This window comes from Nannobrachium achirus, assembly GCF_963921795.1.
Source record: "Nannobrachium achirus genome assembly, chromosome: 9".
Classification (NCBI taxonomy): domain Eukaryota; kingdom Metazoa; phylum Chordata; class Actinopteri; order Myctophiformes; family Myctophidae; genus Nannobrachium; species Nannobrachium achirus.
The window spans coordinates 23,325,238-23,347,737 of record NC_137818.1 but is presented as its reverse complement, the minus strand read 5'-3'; the positions used below and the strand labels follow the sequence as shown (position 1 = coordinate 23,347,737).

The 22,500-nt window shown below is 44.8% G+C and overlaps 1 protein-coding gene across 1 annotated transcript in view; it reads left to right on the top strand.

Moving 5' to 3' along the window:
• The window catches only part of bsna (bassoon presynaptic cytomatrix protein a), a gene marked incomplete at both ends in the record, with an annotated part of 202,253 nt that overhangs the window by 60,735 nt on the left and 119,018 nt on the right, over positions 1–22,500 (top strand). The window contains one exon of the mRNA XM_080732459.1: positions 4,936–6,354. Coding sequence (XP_080588585.1) covers positions 4,936–6,354 — 1,419 coding nt within the window. The remainder of the gene's footprint in view (positions 1–4,935; positions 6,355–22,500) is intronic.

Below are 22,500 nucleotides of genomic sequence, written 5' to 3'. Positions count from 1 at the left end.
ATGGAATTTATGGCATGCATGTGCAAAAAAACAAAAACTAAAAACACACACACACACACACACACACACACACACACACACACACACACATTTGAAATATTGATTTGATGCTCATATTAACCATAGGAAGTATTACGTTTGTTTTTATTTTCACATGCATGCCATAAAGTCCATAGGGATAGATCACACATGGTTTTATGACATCAACTTACGACAGGCATTTCCCCTATTGAGTGAAAGATTAGCTATTTCTAGAAGAAATAAAATATTTAAGGTGTTTTTAATTTTACATTGTAGTTATAGAGGACAATTATAATGTATTAAGGCATATTTGTCGTATTAGCCAGGGATCCCTTTAACACACACACACACCAAACAGCCAATGTATGTACCAGGTCGCTAAACTTGTAAATCTGCTATTTTCGCTGAATGTTCACTCCAGAATAATGATGCTAGGGGTCCATATGGTTAACATCTATCCTTTTACTTAAATATTATTTGGAGCAACAAAAAGTGAGTTGCCAGCCCCCGCATTTTCTTCTTCTTCTTTTTTTCAGTTTGGCTCAGCACCAAATGGAGGACGTGTGTTAATTTTTTATTTGAATTATTTACATCTATCATTATACTGCATTATACTGTAGTAGGTGATCAGTGTGGCCAACAGAGTGAACTCTTCACCTGTAGTAGCATTGTCAGACCTGTGACATTAATATTTTATAATGACAGCTCGTGTGTGTATGTGCTTTTGTATCAGTTAATGTTACCCTTCGAATGTCACAGGAAATATCACATCTTATCGAGGTTCTTTCCTAGGAGTGGTGTTTTCTTCTTTTCTTTTCTTTTCTTTTCCTGCAATAGCGCTGTAATGAATCTCTCTCTCTCTCTCTCTCTCTCTCTCTCTCTCTCTCTCTCTCTCTCTCTCTCTCTCTCTCTTCCTCTCTCTCTCTCTCTCTCTCTCTCTATCTATCTCTCACTCTCTCTCTGTGTGGGGGGGTGTGTGTATGTGTGACAGAAATAGGGCACAGAGAGATGAGGTAAATTCTAAATCAAAGAGCCTATAGTACTATATTCAAGGGTCTTGAAATCTGCATTAGTTTGTTGTAGCACGTCCAGGGTACTCCTCCTGGTGTGTGTGCATGTGCGTTTGCGTGCGTTTGTGTGAGAAAGGGGTAGAGACACAGAATCAGGGAATGTGTATGGAGTGACTGATTACAGTAAGCGAGAGACTTGCAGGTTTGATGGAAGCTTAGTTTCCTATAGGGTAAGCCTGAGATGAAAGCAATTTTCTTCATGTATAATGCGTTAGAAATCCTTAATTATGATTTTCTTTAACTGCCGCAAGATAATTTCCATTTTGCCTCTTGCCTCAAAACACAGCAGAGAAATGCATCCACCCAGCTCAGTACATGCATACCCTGTGGTTGGTGGAGGAGGAACACATCAGAACAGTTAAAGCTCACCTCCAGACAAATTCACTTCCTGTTATTTACCTATAGTTGTTTGACCAACTGGTGTATAACATGCGTCACACCCCCATGACAACCAGACTGTAGGTTGATTCCATGAAGTTAAAAAGTAAGTAAAAGTGAGAGCAACAACTTGCATTAGGGTGAGAGTTTAAAGACGGAGAGTGTAAACATTTACATATGTAATACTCAGAGATCACATACATTTTAAGCTACGTGATTCACTGTTGAGTCAAAGTAAAATAAATTCTCTTTTGGCCAGTGCAACATGAAAAGCGTGATTCGCTTAACTCGAAAAACCTCAACGTGATTATTGCTGAAGCATGACAGCCAGCCAGTGGGTGTGTGGGGGAAATATCACTTCAAGCCGTTGATTTGACATAGATTTGACAACCAAATACAACTACCAACAGTGCAATCCAATTCATTTGTTTAATTACATTTAGCCAAATGTAGTTTCGAGAGGAGCTTACAAATTTGAACTTTTCACTCAAAATGCACATAATTATCAAATATGGTCTAATGTGGTTCAATGTATTGGAAAACATAAACAGCTGAAAACACTAACAGTAATGCAGGAGGCTTTACCTGTGAAACTAAAGTATGTTTGTACGAGCACCCACAGTACTGGCAGAAACGAAAATTGTCGCCCACTGGCTTGCCAGGGTCAAATCAAATTCCACCAGATCCTTCTCTGCCATTTCCCTTACACTATTTACGTTTTACACCGTCTGACTCAGTAGAGAATAAAACAGCAAGAGCGATCTCTATTCGCGTCACCGTCCCCACACATAGGGGACGCAGGTTAGCATTTCACCAGGTTAACTTTCACCAGCGTCGGCAGGGTAGCCACTCACCAGGTTAGCTTTCACCAGCGTCAGCATGTCACCCGTGGGTGGACGGAGCGTCGGCAGGTTCACATTTCACCAGCGTTAGTTTTACTGAGGTTAGGGTTAGGGTTAAGGTTTGGTTTAGGTGCTACCTGGCGGTGCTGAGTTGCATTTCGCATTTGCATCCCTGAACCAGGTTTTCACTGGAGGGTGGATTTGAACTGCCAACTTTCTGGTTGCCATTTCGCCATATGCCTGTGCCGTGTGATGGGTTGCCAGCATATCAATATCTCTCCATCCATCTCTCTATCCCTCTCTCCACCCATCTCTCTGTCTCTCTCTGTCAATCCATCCATCACTCACTCCCTCCAGTCATCCCTTATTCAATCTCTCCAACCACCTCTCACTCTCTCTCTGTATCCATCCCTCATTCACTCTCTCTCTGTCCATCATTGCCTTCCTCCCTCTCTCTCTCTCCCTCCCTCCCTCCCTCCCTCCCTCCATCCCTCATTCACTGTCTCCATTCGTCTCTGTTCAGTCCTTATCCGTTTAATTAACAAACTATCCATCCATCCATCCTTCTCTTTGCCTCTGTGCTCTCCCCCCTCCCTCCCTCCCTCTCTTCCTTTCCTCAATTCCCTCTCTTCCCTCTCTCTCCCCATGCATCCCTCCTTCCCATAGCTGAACCCCGCCCTCTTTTCCTCCCATCCCTCCTGTTATCTCTCTTTTGGTGTCTGTATGGTCGAGAGAAAAGTCCCCCCTGACTCTCTCTCTCTCTCTCTCTCTCTCTCTCTCTCTCTCTCTCTCTCTCTCTCTCTCTCTCTCTCTCTCTCTCTCTCTCTCTCTCTCCTTACTCTCTTGCTCGCTCTCTCATCAGCGATCATGTCAGGACAGAGTTGGGCGGAGCCCGAACCCGGGATATTATAGGCTACTTTTCAAATCTCCCCCCTTTCTCACCTGCCTGCTCAAGCGACCCACATATGGCAGAGGGGGTATAGAGGAATGGATAGCAGCAGATATAGTGAGGAGTAGAAGACTACAAAGGAATGGAAGCAGGCAGGGAGGGACAGGAGGAGAGCAGAGGAGATGTCAGGCTGTAAGCAGCAGCAGCAGCAGGCGCTGACATAACAGAAAGCGGGATCAGTAATTCTGTCAAGCTAGGGAACGTTAGAACAGCAAAGCATGATGGGACGGCGTCCGGGCAGAGGAGGAAATGCTTAGTTGGGGGTACGTGACCGACACAGACGTTGCTCCATTCCTTCCCCTGTTTCCCTCGTCGTCCCGGGCGGTTTCCAAGGACCAGTGTGCAGCGAGCGCCTCGTGTGACAGAGGTGATGGGTGAGCATACGTGTGTGGGTGTGGGTGTGGGCGTGTGTGTGTGAGTGTGAGTGTTATTCTCGCCACCTTGGTATGTGACAGGGAGGCTGTGAAGAAGTGTCTGCTATCGGAGACAGAATGGCAGAATAGAATAGCACTGTTAATGCTAACCAGCTAGCTTGGTGGGTGTGTATGTTTTGCTGCCATATGCACAGCAAAAATCCTGTGGTAGTATTAACTATATTAACCCGGGCATTTTGGGCAAACAGAAAAACACAATACAAAATTTCAAGGATTTGTTTTAATTTATGTATTTGCATAAATAGCAGATTTGCTATTTTCTCTGTTCAGCGTATGATGAAGTACATAGCGCTCAAGAGGTTGACTGAGAGTGTAAAAAGGTTATTTTTACGGGAACATTTTTACTCTCTGTAACATCCTCAGTGTGGATCCTGCATGGATGCAGAGCTGTAGAGTGAATGTAGGACAAGTAGATCAAAGGAGAGTTTGATACAGTGCTACAGTGTATGGGAGGCCGGGCGTGTGTGTGTGTGTGTGTGTGTGTGTGTGTGTGTGTGTGTGTGTGTGTGTGTGTGTGTGTGTGTGTGTGTGTGTGTGTGTGTGTGTGTGTGTGTGTGTGTTCTATTAGTGAGATAATATTAGGCAGAGATGCAAGGTCTGCTCATGAGGGACTATCATCGCATCTCATCTGGAGGAGGAAGAGGAGAGGAGGAGGAGGAAGCGTGAAATGTCTTATCGTTAGATGCCGTATTGCTGAGCGTGCGCTTCCATGTGTGTGTGTGTGTGTGTGTGTGTGTGTGTGTGTGTGTGTGACCTGCATGTGTGTGTTGGGTTATGGTTTCATCTCAGCAATCAATTGTTCCACAGACTAATGTTGCTTTCTCTGTAACTGCTTGATTACAGTTCAGCTGTGATACAAGCACATCATTTGTGATAGGCTCGTTTTGCTCTTGACTGACAGACATAACTGATACCTATCCCAAATGACTTGTCGTCTGTGTGTGTGTGTGTGTGTGTGTGTGTGTGTGTGTGTGTGTGTGTGTGTGTGTGTGTGCGTGCGTGCGTGCGTGCGTGCGTGCGTGCGTGCGTGCGTGCGTGCGTGCGTGCGTGCGTGCGTGCGTGCGTGCGTGCGATCGTGTCTGGAGTGGAGGGTGACTGAATGATGACTGAATTCGACTTTTGGCAGTCACAAGACAGCACAAGATGCTTGTTGCTGCTAGACAACTCATCCGTCACCACCACCATCAGTCTCTGTTTTGTCTGCAGCTTTTTAGTAATTGAGTGTTTCTGTGTCTCTGCAGGTCCAGGAGTGGTTGTGCCTGAACTGTCAGATGCAGAGGGCTCTGGGTATTGACATGACCACACCTCGCTCCAAGAGCCAGCAGCAGATCCACTCTCCGTCCCACCAAGCCAAGCCCATCGTCCAGCCTCAGCAGCCCACACCGCAGCCAGCTCAACCGGCACAGAGCCAGCCCAAAGTCCAGCCCCAGTCCAAGCCAACTCAGCCACAGCCACAACCGCAACAGCATAGTCAGCCCTACGGCCAGGCCCAGCCCAAAGCCCAGGCGCAACCCCAGCCAACACAGCCGCAACAGCCTCCTCATAGTCAGCCTTATAGCCAGGCACATCCCTACTCCCAATCCCAGCCATTCCCCCAAACTCATCCCCAGCAGTATCCCCAGTCCCAACCCCAGCAATTTCCACAGTCCCAGCCCCAGCAATTTCCACAGTCCCAACCCCAGCGATTTCCACAGTCCCAACCCCAGCAGTACCCTCCCTCCCAGGCAGGGCCCAAAGTCCAGCCCCAGGCTCAACCTCAGGCCTCCCCGGGCCTGCAGAGACACCCAGGCCCCGGAGGGCCTCAATCCCAGACAGGGCCCTCCCAGCAGGGGATAAGGTCCGACCCATACTCCCAGAGTAATACTCCTGCTAATTTTGGTGGGCTCAACCAGCCCGGCGGACCCCGGATTCCCCATCCTGGTGCTGTGCCCCTCGTTGGGCTGGCCAAGGCTCCATCCCAGCCTGATTTGGGTCGTGGCTCCCCGATGCACCAGCCTGCCACCTCTCGGTTACATGACCAGACACGGAGCGCCGGCTCATCTCCGGCTCATCGGCCCCAGAGTCAGGCCCCTCCCCCGGCTCAGGATGGCCTGACCAAACTGTTTGGCTTTGGGGCGTCGCTGCTCAAAGAGGCTAGCACCCTCATCAACGTAGAGCCTCTGACCACAACCTCCACCCAGCCCAGCCCCGCCCGAGGGAAAGTCGTGTTCAGCAATGCGACTCCAGACAGCAGACAGCAACAGGGCCCCCCCGGTGCCAAACCATTCGGGATGGGGGGACCCCATGCCCCACCTCAAGCGGGCGGCTCTCACCTTCCAGCGCAAAAACAACAACCGCACCAGCCCACGCCTCACAGCCAAGGGCCGACCCCGCAGCCATCGCCTGCACATCACCAAAAAGGGCCACAGCAACCACAGGGGCAGCCGCCTCATCAGTCGACTGCGCATCATCAAAAGATGCCCCAACCACAGCAGCAGGAGTCCAAGCCTATTGCCCAGGTTCCTGCCCCAGAGCCTGAGAAGCCCAAGGTGAACTGCCCTCTGTGTAAAACAGAGCTCAACATCGGCAGCTCTGACCCACCCAACCACAACTCCTGTACGCAGTGTCACACCCAGGTGTGCAACCTGTGTGGCTTCAACCCCACACCACACCTGGTGGAGGTAAGACACACACACACACACACACACACACACACACACACACACACACACACACACACACACACACACACACACACACACACACACACACACACACACACACTTGTACGAGTCATCTCCATCCAGACAATCAATAGTAACTCAGAGAATGGTTTTCCACTGCCTCAGTCTGACCCCAGACCCGCATTTTTCCACTCTCTCTCTCTCTCTCTCTCTCTCTCTCTCTCTCTCTCTCTCTCTCTCTCTCTCTCTCTCTCTCTCTCTCTTGCGTGCTCTGCTTCCCACCTCTCTGACTGCCTTTCTTTCCCAGTCTGTCATTTCTCTATCTCTTCTTCCATTAAGTGTATCTTACCTCCCACACATTTTCTCTTGTTTACTCTCCCTTGCTTTCCCATCATTTTTTCGTGCCGCCTCCCTTTCAACTCATTCACCTTTACTACTATCTACTCTCTTTCCTTCTCTCCCTATTGGCCTACTGCACCTGTCCTTGGAAAACTCCCTATTCTACCCTCCCCCCTTCTCTCTCTCTCTCTCTCTCTCTCTCTCTCTCTCTCTCTCTCTCTCTCTCTCTCTCTCTCTCTGTCTGTCTATCTCTCTCTTTATTTTTCACCAAAACAGGCACAGGACACACATCCCTGATTCCTTTAATAAAACCCTACGGACCTGTTCTATCTCTCTCTCTCTCTCTCACACACACACACACGCACGCACGCACGCACGCACGCACGCACGCACGCACGCACGCACACACACACACACACACACACACACACACACACACACACACACACACACACACACACACACACACACACACACACACACACAGTGCCACTCCTTGTTATTGTGTTTTCAGTTGTGCGTAAAATAAAGTTGGAGATGTCAGTTAGTAACCTATTGAGCTCAGTCAAATGAGTCAGATTAAGTCTCATCCTGTCACTCTCGTTAATATGCTCATAATTGAATTTACTCTCAGTTTAATTACAGTAAATGTATTCCGTGTAATCGATCCTAATCCTCGTTAAATAAATAAGATTAATCAGAATTCAGATTGAATTTGTTAATAGGTTAGGGATGCTGATTAAGCTAACTTATGCTCATGTTTTCTGTTGTTAATTAGTTACCCCATATCACTCTTATCTGTAGTTAATCTGATCTCACTCATTTAATTGGATACTTTAAAGAAGACGTGCAGCGTTCAACAAAATCTCAAGTGTCTCAAGGACAGAATTTAAAAGGTCCTTTTCAAGTTACAAAACATGTAAAATGTGGTGAGAGACAGAGAAGTAGACAGATTGAAAGGAGCGGATAGGTAGGGACAATAACCACATTACTGTCACTTTGCTGCACATTGTGATCTTAACTTAACCCCCAGCATCCGTATTGTGGGGAAAGCTTTTGCTGAAAATAGCCAACAGCAAGCTCACAACTCAGAAAAGACAGAAAAGACACTAGTATGGAGCCCGGGGGGACTTCGTCATCCATATACGGTTTAAGTCTATTTTCCCTACTTGTGCACGAAAACAGAGACACAGACATACTCGCCAATACCGACATTTGTAGGCAGTATATCGGCAGATTTTCCGATACTGGTATTGGAACAACTCTAATTCTTACGCTGTGATTGACATCAACGGTCAGCGTCGTTGTGAAAATAGCAGATCTACATGATCACAAAGCCTCGCAACGCGAGGCGTTGTGAGCATGTAGATCGGCTATTTTCACAATAAAACCGTGTTATACAAAATTCCTCAACTCTCTTCAAATATGATTATTTCGGTGGTCACGGCCTGAAAAGGTTGAGAACCACTGGCATACATTACCTGTCTTTGGGCATTGCGCATAGGAGTAAGCGACTCGTTATTGAGCTGAATTATTGTTATATATTCCTGGAAATCGGGTTAAATATTCTGGAAAAGTTTTGGAGAAGTTTTGGAAATTAATTGGTAAAGATATGTGGGAACCCTGAATGTTGCTTTGGGAGACAAAGTTTGGAGGGATCAGGAGACAGGAACAACAGGGATGATCAGCTTTATGTTCACATCTTCAACACAGTGTCTTTATGCTGGAGGAAGTTGACCCCAGTGACAACTGGAATATGAAAAAAATGTCATCTTACCTGTAAGATTCCATACAGTCGCTGCAACCACACAGCTGTGATGATAGAAGATGTCATCTTCATCTGTGGGGGTTATAAATATGACACAGACAAGAACTCCCTTACCTACTGGGAGAAATACAACACAGCAGCAAGATGTGTGAACTGTTGTGATAAAAGAAGGCTAGCAAATGGAATACAACCACCCTAAGGACTACAAACCATTGAGTGACCTCTAGACCTATAGTGCACATATAAACTGAACAACAATAGAGCTGCTACCTTTAAACTCATTTTAAATCTTTATGGTGTACTATTTAAAATCATTTTGTGAAAAAATGCTGCTATTTTTTCTGTGTGTGTGCACGTGTGCGTATGTGCGTACGTGCGTGCCTGCATATGTTTGTGCACTGAACACTGAGGCCCCAGGCTGTGCAGTGTGAGGAAAACCAGGCAGATGGAGAACAGAGGGAGAGAGGGAAGATGAAAGAGTGCAAGAAGATATTTCCACACAAGGCGGGCTTATCTTCTTATCTCATGTCGTGTCATCTCATGTCATCTCAATTCATTGCATGTTATCTCATATTACAGTATGTCATGTCATCTCAGTTCATCACGTCGTCCGTCATGTCATCTAATTTCATCTCGTCACGTCACGTCACGTCATGAAGCAATTGAGGAATAGAGATGGGACGTTCGCGAATGAATCGAGTCTTTTGAACGGCTCTTTGAAATGAACGATGGGATCCGGTTCGCAGTAGGGAGCCGTTCCTTTTGTAAATGAACAGTTGTGGGAAAAAGTACAAACATTCTTTACTCATGTAGAAATACTCTGCCCCAAGTAGAAGTATTTTGGTATCAAAATGTACTTAAAGTACCAATAGTAGAAAGTACTCATTATGCAGAATGTCCCATTTCACAAGTTTTCCATTGAATAAAATGTTGAAAAATCATTTGAAAATAGCAGATCTGCAAGCTCTGCTATTTTCAAATGGCAGAAATGTATATATGGCAGAAATGTGTATAGGGTTTAAAGTAGCCTAATTTGTAATCATGATCAAAATCTACAAAGTAACTAAAATGAGCCAGTCTTAATAGACCGTTTGTCAGCCTTCTGATTGGTCCCTGAGACTCCCTGACTGGCCAACCAGAAAAAAACATTCACTTTTTGCTATCGGGGGTGGAGTTTGTGCAGTGGATAATGTTGCTTCAGCCTTTCAAAAACTGTCCGCAGTGCGCGACACGGAGATCGGCCGGTACGGTGATAGCGACGGCAAGCGTCAAGCGATCTCGCTCATCATAACGAATAAGCTTCAACAAACTAGTTCACATGTACCTTATCAATGGTCTAAGAGTCACGATTGGGTACATATAATTTAAATGGGCAGAATTACGAAAAGCCAGCCTATTATGTGAGGAGAAACATTCTCTCTGTCCTCTTCCTAGTACCCAAGATGCAATGCGCTTCTCTTTCTATCTCTTATCCAGAGGATTAAACTAATTAAAACATTTATTTTTCGGGGGAAAACTACTGTTTTGCTATGTAATTACTGTACCTTTTTCTTCCCTTTTTATTAATATCACGTAGATGTGTTTTTTGTGGTACTTTATATAGCTGTAATGAGGCTATGAAGGGAAAAAAAATCGCATCCACTACCACTATAAAAGAATCTGCAAAGAGGATTCTGTCCCACTGGGATTAAACAAATTAAAACATATATTTTCGGGTAAATCCCCTGTTTTGCAATGTAACTACTGTACCTTTGTCTTCCCTTTTTATTAATATCACCTAGGTGTTTTTCCTTTGGTACTTTATATAGCTGTAATGAGGCTATGAAGGGGAAAAAAATCCCATCCACTTCCACTATAAAAACAATCTGCCCAGGGTTAATGTCCCATCATAGTAACAGGGCAGAATGGGGCGGGATTTGCAAAAGGGTTTATTGAACGGCTCTTTGAAAGGAACGGATCCCAGAGATCCGGCTCACTTCAAAGAACCATAAATCCCATCTCTATTGAGGAATGGATTGAGAAGTAGAGATATGGTGAGGGATGGAGAGAGACCACGAGAAGCTCTGACATGCAGAGCTGAAACACGTGTATAGCAGCCTCCAGCCTGCAGAGAGAGAGAGAGAGAGACAGAGAGACAGAGAGAGATGGAGGGAGAAGGGGAGTGACAGGGAGGGACAGAGAGCTATATAAAGCGAGTACAGTTGGAGAAGGGCAGAGAGAGTGGAGCTTCATGAATGAATAATTCATAGCATTGAGGTGTTTCTATATAAATAGAGAGAGAGACAGATTAAATATGTAATGTTAAGTAGGGATGACAGTTATCACCGCTCCATCTACCCCTTTCTATCTGTCATTCCTTAAAGCTACAATCCATACGTGTTTTTTTTTTTTTTTGCCAATTTGACCCTTTGTCAGCCTTCCGGTTGGTCCCTGACTGACCAACCAGCAGGCTCTTTCTGCCTTGTTCTGCCCTGGTTCCACCCTGGTTCCGCCTGACAGTATACGGTTGTTTATGTTGAATTTGCTAAAATATCATATTTGGAGAAAACAACATGATATGCACAGTCACTATACTGCACCTGAGATGTTCCTTTTTACTGACACCAAGTTTAAAATGAGAATTGAATACACAGAACATCAATACGAAGCAACTGAAAAACACGTTATTTCAATGGTAGTGGATGGAAAGACAGGATTTTTGTCCAACCAAGAAACAGCAACCAATGGGTGCGGAGAGGATCACAACCACGGGCGGGACTTGGGTCCATTGCAACACATGGGTTTCAAACCTGTATCTCCTGCATGCAGTGCTGCGTTGGTGATTCAATGTTTGGGGGTGGGAGACGCAATGTTGAAGACGTCACACGCACGTTGCTTAACACCTACTCTACAGGAGTTAACAGGTCAGACAATGGTCTATTGATATGCATACAGGCTCGTTCCTTTGTTAAATCACCCAAGTGTGACACGCTTGTAAACGTTGTTGAGGTCTGAACCTATAGGTTGTTTTACATCGATGCGTGCGTATGGTGTATGTCTCTGTCGTCCGTGCGTACGGTGCGTCATGGACTCGTGGTGAAATTAACAACACTGGCATAAAGGAATATAAACAGAACACCAAGACAAGACAGCCTAGGCTATAAAGGCATTAAACATCATCCTCTGCTCCTCTAGTCCTCAGCACCTGGTGAGTCGTGGCTATATTAGAGTAATGATGAATGCTCAGTGATGTTAATAGGTTTTTAATGTAATGAGTCCCGGGACCCCAGAAGAGTTTTTCGGATGAGTCCCAGGGATATTTTATGGGTCCCAAAAAAATTCAACGCAGCGGAGATGGGTATCGTTCACCTCTGAATCGATACGATACCTTTTTCGATACCTGGGAATCGATACGATACCTTTTTCGATACCGTTTTCGATACTTTTTTATGTATTATTATTATTATTACTACCCTTATTATTACCATTATTATTATTATTATTGACTTTTTTCTATAGGCTATTTTACACACCACAATAGGTTATTAAGGCCGTCTAAAGACTGAGCTTGTAGATCGGCTATTTTCAAAATGTTTGCCTATTTCTTATATTTATTTTACAATTTGGCTAATGTTTGAACTTAGAACTAGGATTTATAAATACACTAGGCTACAGACACCCATTTAATTATATTTATATCACTGGGACCCCAATTTATATTAAATGTTAAAAAACTAGAGTACAAATGGAACAGGTCCATTTGGTTCCATTTGTTCACCGAGTTACAGACCCATTAAGTTTCCAAAAGATTCCCTTTTACTTTGCTATTAGCAATATAAAACGTTTTTATATTCAGCAAAATGTCAGTAATGGTATTGTCTGCCTCTCATTATTGTCAAGGAAGAAAGTACCGTATGTCGCTGCCTTGCTTAAGTTTCATCAAGGCAAAAAAAAGCACCCTAAGACACACACCAAAAGTTGTGCGTGCGGGGGAAGGAGGAGCGAGGAGGGGCAGCCACCGTTGCACAGAAATCACTTTCACTTTCAGCTTATGACAAACGGCAGCTTTTAATCAATGCACAAGGATTTAAGGACATTATATTTATAATGATTACAAGAACATTCACTACCTGTAGCTATGGAGTAGGCCTACTCCGTTGGAACCTACTCTGTTGGAACGGAAATAAACTTGTACGTACTTAGACAGACAGTTGGCTCCTCTCCTCTCCGCAGGTTTAATAGGAAGCAAAGACAGACACCATGCACCGTTTGATTTGATCATTGCGTAGTCAATTATGAAGGGATTTCAAAAATTTAAACGTCTCCATATTGCTTGGGAAGTCTACTTAGCAGAACATCGCGGCCTTTGCGATTCGCTAATCGCTAATGTTTTTCTTTTACCGCGATGCGGTAAATTATGGATTAATAATGGAGGCGCGTCCCCGGGACCCCAGAAACAAGACATGAATGCGTCTCTGGGCGACATGAACGCGTATTTGACGCGGGACGCGCACGTAATGACGTCACTGAATGCTAATGCTGCTGGCTAATGTACACTGTTTGGGCTAGTGGCTATGGTGAACCAGAACCACTGTTTCCATTCCAAACACTGGGGTCGGGACCGATGCGTGGGTCGCGTCGCGGACACATTGTATTGGTCCTGAAAATAGACGATCTAGAAGTTCACAACGCTGAACGCAGCGCGAAGCGACTCGTTGTGAGCTTGTAGATCTGCTATTTTCACTACTACTAGTTTGGGTCCCCTAACGTTTAGTTTCTCTTGGTTCACAGGCTAAAACGTTTGGAACCATCATGCTTGCTGTAGTAGACAGTGGTGTAAAGTAACTACTGTAAGTAGATTAACTGAAAAGCTTTTGGAACTGAATGATTATATGAAACTGGCACGTGTTGTCTGTCTGTTGGTACCAAGAAATCCATCTACTATAGACTATATCTTGCTGGCTGGTGCATGTGGAGAGGCAAAGGGAAAGTGTAGTGTGCCGTTCCCGATTGTGTTACATTTAGCAAAAAAATAAACTGCGGAAACACGATCAAAACCGCATAAAACCGAAAGTTTTCGGCGCGCGCTGTGCGCGCACGAGGTGCATGAGGGCGCGGCTATGTCATCCCCCCCACTATCTAAGACCCTAACGCCCCTGGAACTAGTGCATACAAAGTGCAATGGTGGGTTCTGAACACAGGGTTTGAGATAAATCTTGCATCCGAAATGCAAGATACACAGTACATTGCATTAACATGCTCAACCATACAGACTGCCTGGTTAGAATAACTTTAAATTCATTAAAATAAGTCCTGGATCATTAATTCCCTTGTTTGTTGCACGTAAATTCCCTGGTTCCTCCTCTCCTCATTCCAGTCTGTAAATCCGCCTGTCGTGACATGATTCTGTGTTTTTGTGTGTGTGTGTGTGTGTGTGTGTGTGTGTGTGTGTGTGTGTGTGTGTGTGCGTGTGCGTGTGCGTGTGCGTGCGTGCGTGCGTGTTGTAGCTGGGTTACGTGTCAGTTCGTTCTGTATAACGGTCATGCACTTCATTTCAGTTGAACTGAGTCAGAGAGGAGCAGGTGCATGTAATCATGTGCACAGTTCAGTACGTGTGTCTGTGGATGAGTCATAGTGTGTCATCACGTTTGCATCAGCAACCATTGAGTTATTCTCTCTTTTATGTACTTTCTGATCGCACACAACGCGCACACACACACACACACACACAGACACGCACACACGCACGCATGCACGCACGCACACAGAGAGAGGGGCGCCATTTGGACTGAATAAGGCATCAAACATTAATGAGTGTTAATGTGTTTTCTTCTTTAGTTTTCACAAGTGTGTGTCTGTGTGTCTCTGTGTGTGAGAGTGTGTAGGTGTGTGTGTGTGTGTGTGTGTGTGTGTGTGTGTGTGTGTGTGTGTGTGTGTGTGTGTGTGTGTGTGTGCGCGTGCGTATGTGTGTGTGTCTGCACGCACACGTGCATGCGTGTCTGTGTGTGTTTGCGTGCATGTATGTCAGTGTTTGTGCATATGATGAATGTACTCTGTGTGCGTGCGTGCGTCCAGGTGAATGAGTGAATGAGGCCATGCTCTGTCCTGTATGTCAGTCAGACGTTCACAGCTGTCAGCACCGATGTCACAACCATTATTAGGATTACTGCATCTGTGAGCGTGCGTGAAACCTCATATTTACGCTCTTCAACCTTTTTTGTTATTCCCCCCCCCCCGTCAATGAATACGCTTGTACATCCACTATTTTCAATATTTTCAAATGTTCTTTAAATAATAATTTAAAAGGGACAATGTATAGAAAAGGGCTCGGTTTAGTTTGTTTGTGTGCAATGGGGGGTATGGTGGGTGTGGCTGTGTGCAATGGTACGTGTGTGTGTGTGTGTGTGTGTGTGTGTGTGTGTGTGTGTGTGTGTGTGTGTGTGTGTGTGTGTGTGTGTGTGTGTGTGTGTGTGTGTGTGTGTGTGTGTCTATTTCCATTGCATGTGTGACGTGTGAAAGTGTGTACGTCACGTGATGTGTCAGAGAGAGAGAGAGAGAGATAGTATGCATGTCTCTGTTTGTGTAATTATTACTATTAAGTGAAGTCTGTAGGCAGACTAACACATAGTCACACGCTAGTAATATGCAGTGTGAATGTAAAGGGTGTAATCTGTTTGGCAGGCATGGTGTCTTTGTATGTTATTGTGTGTATGTGTGTGTATGTGTGTGGGTGTGTGTGGGTGTGTGTTCAGGCGCAAATTTTGTCAGCATCTGGAAATAGTACAGGCAGCACTGAACAGATGTCTCACTTCTCATGTTAAGAATCTTATTACGCACGCACGCACACACACACACACACACACACACACACACACACACACACACACACACACACACACACACACACACACACACACACACACACACACACACACACACACACACACACACACGCATGAATGCACGTGCACGTACAGTACATGTACACACTTGTGTGCGCACGTGCACGCACACACGCACACAGTCAAATTCTAATGCCCTCGATGCCCTTAATTACAGGGGATTGTAGTCAACACCAAAGCAGCGTGCACACATGTGATGACTCATATTTTATTTGTTTTGATATGAATGGGTTTATGCAGTGAAGGCCACACTAATGTAGTGCAGCATTCACACCTGGGAGCTGCCCAGTATGAACAGTCTACTGGCCAGCGGCCAGCTTCACAGGAGGCCCTGCCTTTGTACCGTCGGCCGGGAACAGACAGCACCAAACACAGTACGTGTCACAGTGCACGCTCTGCTGAGGCAAATAATTACTGTCTACTTCAGGGGTCTCTTCAACGTTTTCAGGCCAAGGACCCCTTAGTTGAGAGAGAGATGAAGCAGGGACCCCCCACAACCTTTTTCATAGTCTCCATATAGTTTCATTGTTTGATAGCACAATCATCAGTGTATTTTGGATTCATGTCAATTTGTGTTTTCAGATATTTAACTTGAACCGTCAAAAGTTCTTAAACTTGACCTTGCACTCTGTACTTAGTCTGCTCTTTCTCCCCTCTACACAAAACCTCGGCTGAAAATAGCCGATCTACAAGCTCACAACGCCTCGCGCTGCGAGGTGTTGTGAGCTTGTAGATCTGCTATTTTTGGCCAAAGTTCTCAGAATATGGACACTAAAGGTTCAAGTGGTTAATGTAAAAAAGAAGGACCCCCTGTAGTAACTCGGACCCCTGTTTAAGACCCCTGGTCTACTTCATTCTATGTGTTCACTCCTTCTTGCCTTGACTTGGTGAGAGCTTCTGAGGCCTGTTATACTTACCGGTACACAGTTATACTTAGCTGTGTTGCGCACTGAAAATAGAAGATTTACAAGCTCACATAATAATGTGACATGATGCAACACATTATGAGCTGTATGTGTCTGTCTGTCTGTCTGTCTGTCTGTCTGTCTGTCTGTCTGTCTGTCTGTGTGTGTGTGTGTGTGTGTGTGTGTGTGTGTGTGTGTGTGTGTGTGTGTGTGTGCGTGTGCGTGTGCGTGTGCGTGTGTGCGTGTGTGTGGGGCGCATATCATATGGTGAGTTACAGCTGTAGTTCTATAATCGGGAGACAAAAATGTGTTGATTGCTATCACAGACATGTGAAAATCCAGACACGTTATGGTTAGAGAATACAAGCTGTGGTGGTAAAAACGCAGGGGCTCATGTGACACTGATGTTATATTTGAACAGACACTGGAATCCAGTTAAGATAGTTACCGTAAGCATTACGATTTGCTGTTCTTGGAGAAGAATGAGGGCTTACTACTATACCCTGAGAGCAGTAGAACGCTCAATTCTTATATGCGTTAAATTGACTCTCTTTATTTGACTGCATATGGCTCAGGGTTATCAGCAGGGAGGATTGTACAAGAGATACAGTATACAGTATGTGATCGAGATGTTATCCCTTACATAGCTGACCTGTTCTGACATCACAGTGATGACTCGACCAGCTCAGCAGAATTGTATACATGCCAAAGTAGCCATCCCATGTGCGCGACCTCACCGCTTCTCACCCTTAGGGCGTCTTACTGGTATAGTTTAATTTATATAAATGTATTTGTGAATACATTTTCTCCATTGACTCGAATGGGAAAAAATTATACTTTTCCCAAATATGGAGATGACTGACATCATTCATTGTTTAAAACAAGTTAAAACATCACATATGCAGAGTCAGGTGCGGTGCCAGAGCACCGCAAGGCACGCCCAAGCTAGGCGCCAGCCAAGCGAGTGCCCACACCAGGTGGTGCAAAGCCCATATCTGCAACTCAGTGCCATCCTGTTTGCATACTGATGGGGTTTGGAATGAGTTATGATCTGTCATCAGCATTGGACACGAAAGGTACCCTGACCAAGCGTCAAAAAGACGAGTTGGGAGTGAGAAGGCACCGAAAGGAAAGGCGAGAGAGAAGAGGGATGACATGCAGTGATTTGCCTCATGTCACGTTTGAACCCAGGACAGCTGCGGGAAGCTCTGTAGCCTTTTTTATGTGGTATACCCTCTTACTCAGTGAGCCACTAGGGCACTCAGAGGGTGTAAAAATTGACCCAGATCACTCTCAGAATTAAATTAACAGTAACTACCAGGAGTTTACTGCGCAGGAGAAAGTACAGTTAGAGTATTCAGGGACGTTTAAAAGAAGCAGGAACACATCCTCAATGTCAGGCAGAAACCTCGTATCTCCAAGTTTCCAATGTTTTTCTTATTTTTTTCATAAATTAAATCCCTGCATCATACAAAAGTGTTGCACGAAAGTAGTGAAAATAGCAGATTTTGCATCTAGATTTTCGGTAGATTTTTTGCATGTAGATTTTCACAATTTTAAATCGTTTTTTAGAATAATAACAAGAAGGGAAGGTTTTGGACATACAAGGTTTCCACCCGACAATGATGACATGCGCTATTTAGGAATGGTTTAGAAGGAATATGCCGGTATTAGCCAGCTGGCTAGTTAAAAAAATAATAACAAAAAATAATAACAAAATGCTCCAATAATGTCAAGTATTTTTGTCACTCAAAAAACATCTATAAAGGAGTTTCATTGTGCCTTGAACTTGGCTCTGTCTGTGCCCTCATTAACAATTCAGATCACACATTAAACCCATCTCCGTCACACTATGGCAAAATGCAATATCAGACTAATTATGCCTTATCAGGGCTCAACATTTTGAATATACTTTTAAGTGTATGTTTATTTAAATTTTATGTTTGTAACATAGTTTTGCCATAATGTTGCAATGTATGCAGTGATAGAATAAAGGTTTTGTTCTGTGCAAACTTAAAAATAGAATAATAACAGCATGCGTGTGCGTCTGAAGATGGTATGTTGCTACATTGGCCATTGACTGAGCCTAGCTTGTTTATCCACAGCCCATCGGCTGCATCAGAATTCCATCCTTCAAGGAAGCATAAATCTGGTAGGCAATAAAGCGATAAAACTGTCTTTTCCAGAGGGAATCGAGTGCGTGCACGTGCGCGAACAAACACATACGCGCGTGCGCACACACACACACACACAACACACACACACACACACACACACACACACACACACACACACACACACACACACACACACACACACACACACACACACACACACATGCACGCAAGTGAGCTGCTGACGCTGATTCTTTCACATGCTTTAGTCCAAGGGTCTTCAACAGGGGGTCCGGGACCCCTAGGGGGTCCTCAGAGTTACTACAGGGGGTCCTCCAAATCTTTGTGTGATAGAAGCTTTTTTCCCTCCTTTTTTATATTAACTACTTGAACCTTAGCGTCCATATTCTGAGAACTTTAGCCAAAAATAGCAGCTCTACAAGCTGCAAGGCATTGTGAGCTTGTAGATCGGCTATTTTTGGCAAAGAGGTTTGGTGTAGAGGGGAAAAAGAGCAGAGAAAGTTTATTAAGTATTGACAGTTCAAGTGGTTAAATATCTGAAAACACAAATTGACATGAATCCAAAATACACTCATTGTGCCGTCAAATGATGAAACTATATGGAATATACATAGAGGGTTGTGGAGGTCGCTGCTTCATCTCTCTCTCGACTAAGGGGTCCTTGGCTTGAAAACCTTGAAGACCCCTGCTTTAGTCCGTTCTATTTACTTCCTACCAATTCTGCTTCCTAGTCTTGCTGTGGGTCTGATCAGACCCCTAGAAAGAGAGAGTTACGACACTTCCGTCGACTCCCATTGTAAGCGTGGAAAGCTATGAAAGTCGCTAGCTTAGCCTAGCTTACTGGAGCCTGTTCTCATTCTTAGCGAGCCTTTGCTGCTCTTCAGCCCTGTCCGCCCCCGTTATAACCGTGGCATTTTCACTCGCTGCTAACTGTAAGTAGACTAAATTATGTATTTTTCTCCCTTTTAATAATGTTGTCTACCTTGGAGAGGCCTGTGAATGAGTTAAAAGGGGGAAAAAAGACGTGATTTAGTCTACTTGCCAGCGATGCCTCGAATATAATGGGGGCGGACAGGGCTGAAGAGCAGCAGAGGCTTGCTAAGAATGAGAACAGGCTCCATGCGAAGCCACTTCCGGTCTGCGGCGAGATCAAAGTGTGTCGCCACTCTCCTTACACTGCTCTGGGTCTGATGTGGTTCTGTTGTCCAATCAGAGGCTGACTACAGTTATGCATTATGCAGGACATTGCAGTTACGTCAGGTGTTCATCAGAGCCCTTGAAGAGGATGTGATTGGCGTGTCACAGGTGACATTAAAGCAGCACCTGAATTGTGCCACTGTGGCCACACCTACTTTCACAGAGAGCGTGGTCTTAAAGGAGGTTTTTTGGAGGTAAAAATCCATATTAATGCTTTAGAGCAGTGGTTCTCAACCTTTTCAGGCCACGAATCCCCAAAATAATAATAATTATTTTAACTGGGGACCCCCCCCACTCTGACGAGCACTAAGAGTTGAGGAATTACATTTTGTATAACACGGTTCGCGATGCGAGGCGTTGTGAGCATGTAGATCAGCTATTTTCACAATTTCTGCCTCTAATATTTGACAACTTGGCCAATGTTTAATTTGTCATTTTAGAGGTATTAAAAACTCCTTTGTCACTTTAGAAATGTGCATATACCCCTATATACACTTAAACTTTATGTTGGTTTGTTTACTGTTGAGTGAGACAACAATGTTGCACATTAAATTGATCATCTGGGGACCCCCCAAAATAATTGAGAACCACTGCTTTAGAGAAAAGCAGGGTGCTAAAAATAGTTTCATAGATAAGATTCAAAAACAAATGACACGTGATTTTGGGTGGAGTGCGTCTTTAAGGAGAGGAGGTGAGGGTGCACTGAGTTGTGTTTGTATATTTAGAGAGTAAGGGGAACAGGAATAGAGATAACGGTATGTTCTGTTTGAACTCCTAATGGACAAAATGTCTCTCCATACTCGTGAAAGTTATTAATAATACAATAACTCCTCCTCTCTCCTCTCCTCTCCTCTCCTCTCCTCTCCTCTCCTCTCCTCTCCTCTCCTCTCCTCTCCTCTCCTCTCCTCTCCTCTCCTCTCTCCCTTTTGTTTGTCTCTTTATTTCACCTGTTTCACATGTTAAAATCCTGTCTCCCTTTCTCTCCTTCCCGTCCCACACACACACGCACGCACGCACGCACGCACGCACACACACACACACACACACACACACACACACACACACACACACACACACACACACACGCACGCATGCCATACTCACTATCTAACCTCATTCCAACTTGCTACTCCTCCTCTCTCATGCCCATACACATTCATAGCCTCTATCTCTCTGTCATTCACACGCACGCACGCACACACGCACACACACACGCACGTATCTCTGATGCAGGCCTGTGCCACCCTGATCTCTTGACTTATTAAACACCCCCCCAACTCCACTTCTCAGCCCGCCGTCCGTTCAAGTCTTTTTTAGAGTTCATGCAATATTCACAGAGTTGGAAAACTGCAAGAAGGCAAAGACTTAGTTCCTTCCTCCCCCATGCATGCGTGTTTGATTTCTCTTCCTCTTTCGTCTTATTTCTCAAGTGACTCATCGTAATCATGACGCAGTGGAGGAAAACACGACCATCTGCAGCGCCTCGACGCTATAAACAACATTTTTCTTTCATTTAACTCTGAGAGTGTTAGACACAAACTTAGGCTCGGAAACCCAGGCATTTTATTTCGGCGATAGGAAGAAAAAATAAAAAAGTACAATCTTAACCAAATGGACCCGTTAGATTTGTGCCCTCTCAGCGTTATAAATGGCTGTAAATGTTTTATATTTACTGTATTGTTGTGGGGGCGGTATTTATAATTTAAACGTTTTTGGGGGTCTTTTTCTACCTTTAGTGATAGGTATTCAGTAGACCAACAGGAAATGGGGAGAGAGATGGGGGGGGGGGGGGGGATGATACGAAGCACAGGTCGTCGGGATCGGGACTCGAACCCGCGACAGCTTTCAGGATTACCAGCCTAGTTGCCCAGACGGCTGTGCTAGCCGGTATTTATAATTAAAACTAATTATTACACGGCTTGATGTAATATTTGATGGTATACTGTATAGTACATTTAACGAGCTTAATAAGCATGGCCATGCCATTCTCTTTTATTAGGCTACAGATGTGTAAACTGCTGGCATAGGCATAGTGTTTGTAAGGTTAGGGTAGGGTTAGGCATAGTGAAAAGAAGGATATAGGTAGGACTGTATCGTGCGCTGGTAAATTGTGTCCACCTAATGAGCAATGTATGTAAGGGGCGGCGGGGCCAATGCCGATGTCACATTTGAATATTCTTTGTGAGAATAAAGACCCTATTCTTTAGTGACTATGAAGTAGTCTTCAATGTTCTCTTCTTCGGTTCTACTGCGATGGTGATCTTCGAGATCTGGCGAGGTAAACCTGGTTCTCGGAACACCTTATGGAATTAACCTCTGGTTAGTGATTAGATCTTAGCCTATTGGTGATCTAATCTACTTGGCAAATACTATCCAATACTATCCAGATTTGTAGAGTTGGGGTTAGCGTTAGGATAGTTTTTGTGAGGTTAAGGTTTAGGCACCACCTGGGCCTCATGCCAAAGAAAGAGGGAGTCCCGAACACGACTACAGGTTGTTGACCCACGTGTGCCCAATTTAATTGACATCAACACTGCCCTGTGATGACAGCCTGCCCTGCTTTCTGCTCACCCAACCCTGGAACCCCCTCAATGACCCGGGGGGTCCCCAGACCCCACACTGGGGGTCCCCAGACCCCACACTGGGGGTCCCCAGACCCCACACTGAGAGCAACCAAAATGCAAGTGTACTGTAAACCCTCATGTTACCTAAAGTTCCATTTCCACATCCACCTAAAGACATGATATTACATACTATTCTTCGCCCTTAGGCGTCTTAGTTACTAGTATTATATTATTTTACTATCAATATTAGTAGTAATATTTGTCCATGACGTTTCCTAAAGAAAAGTACAAATCAAAAAAGGCTGTGCTTGCGTTTGTTGGGTCACCTGAGGAGACTGAGGTATATAATGTCTA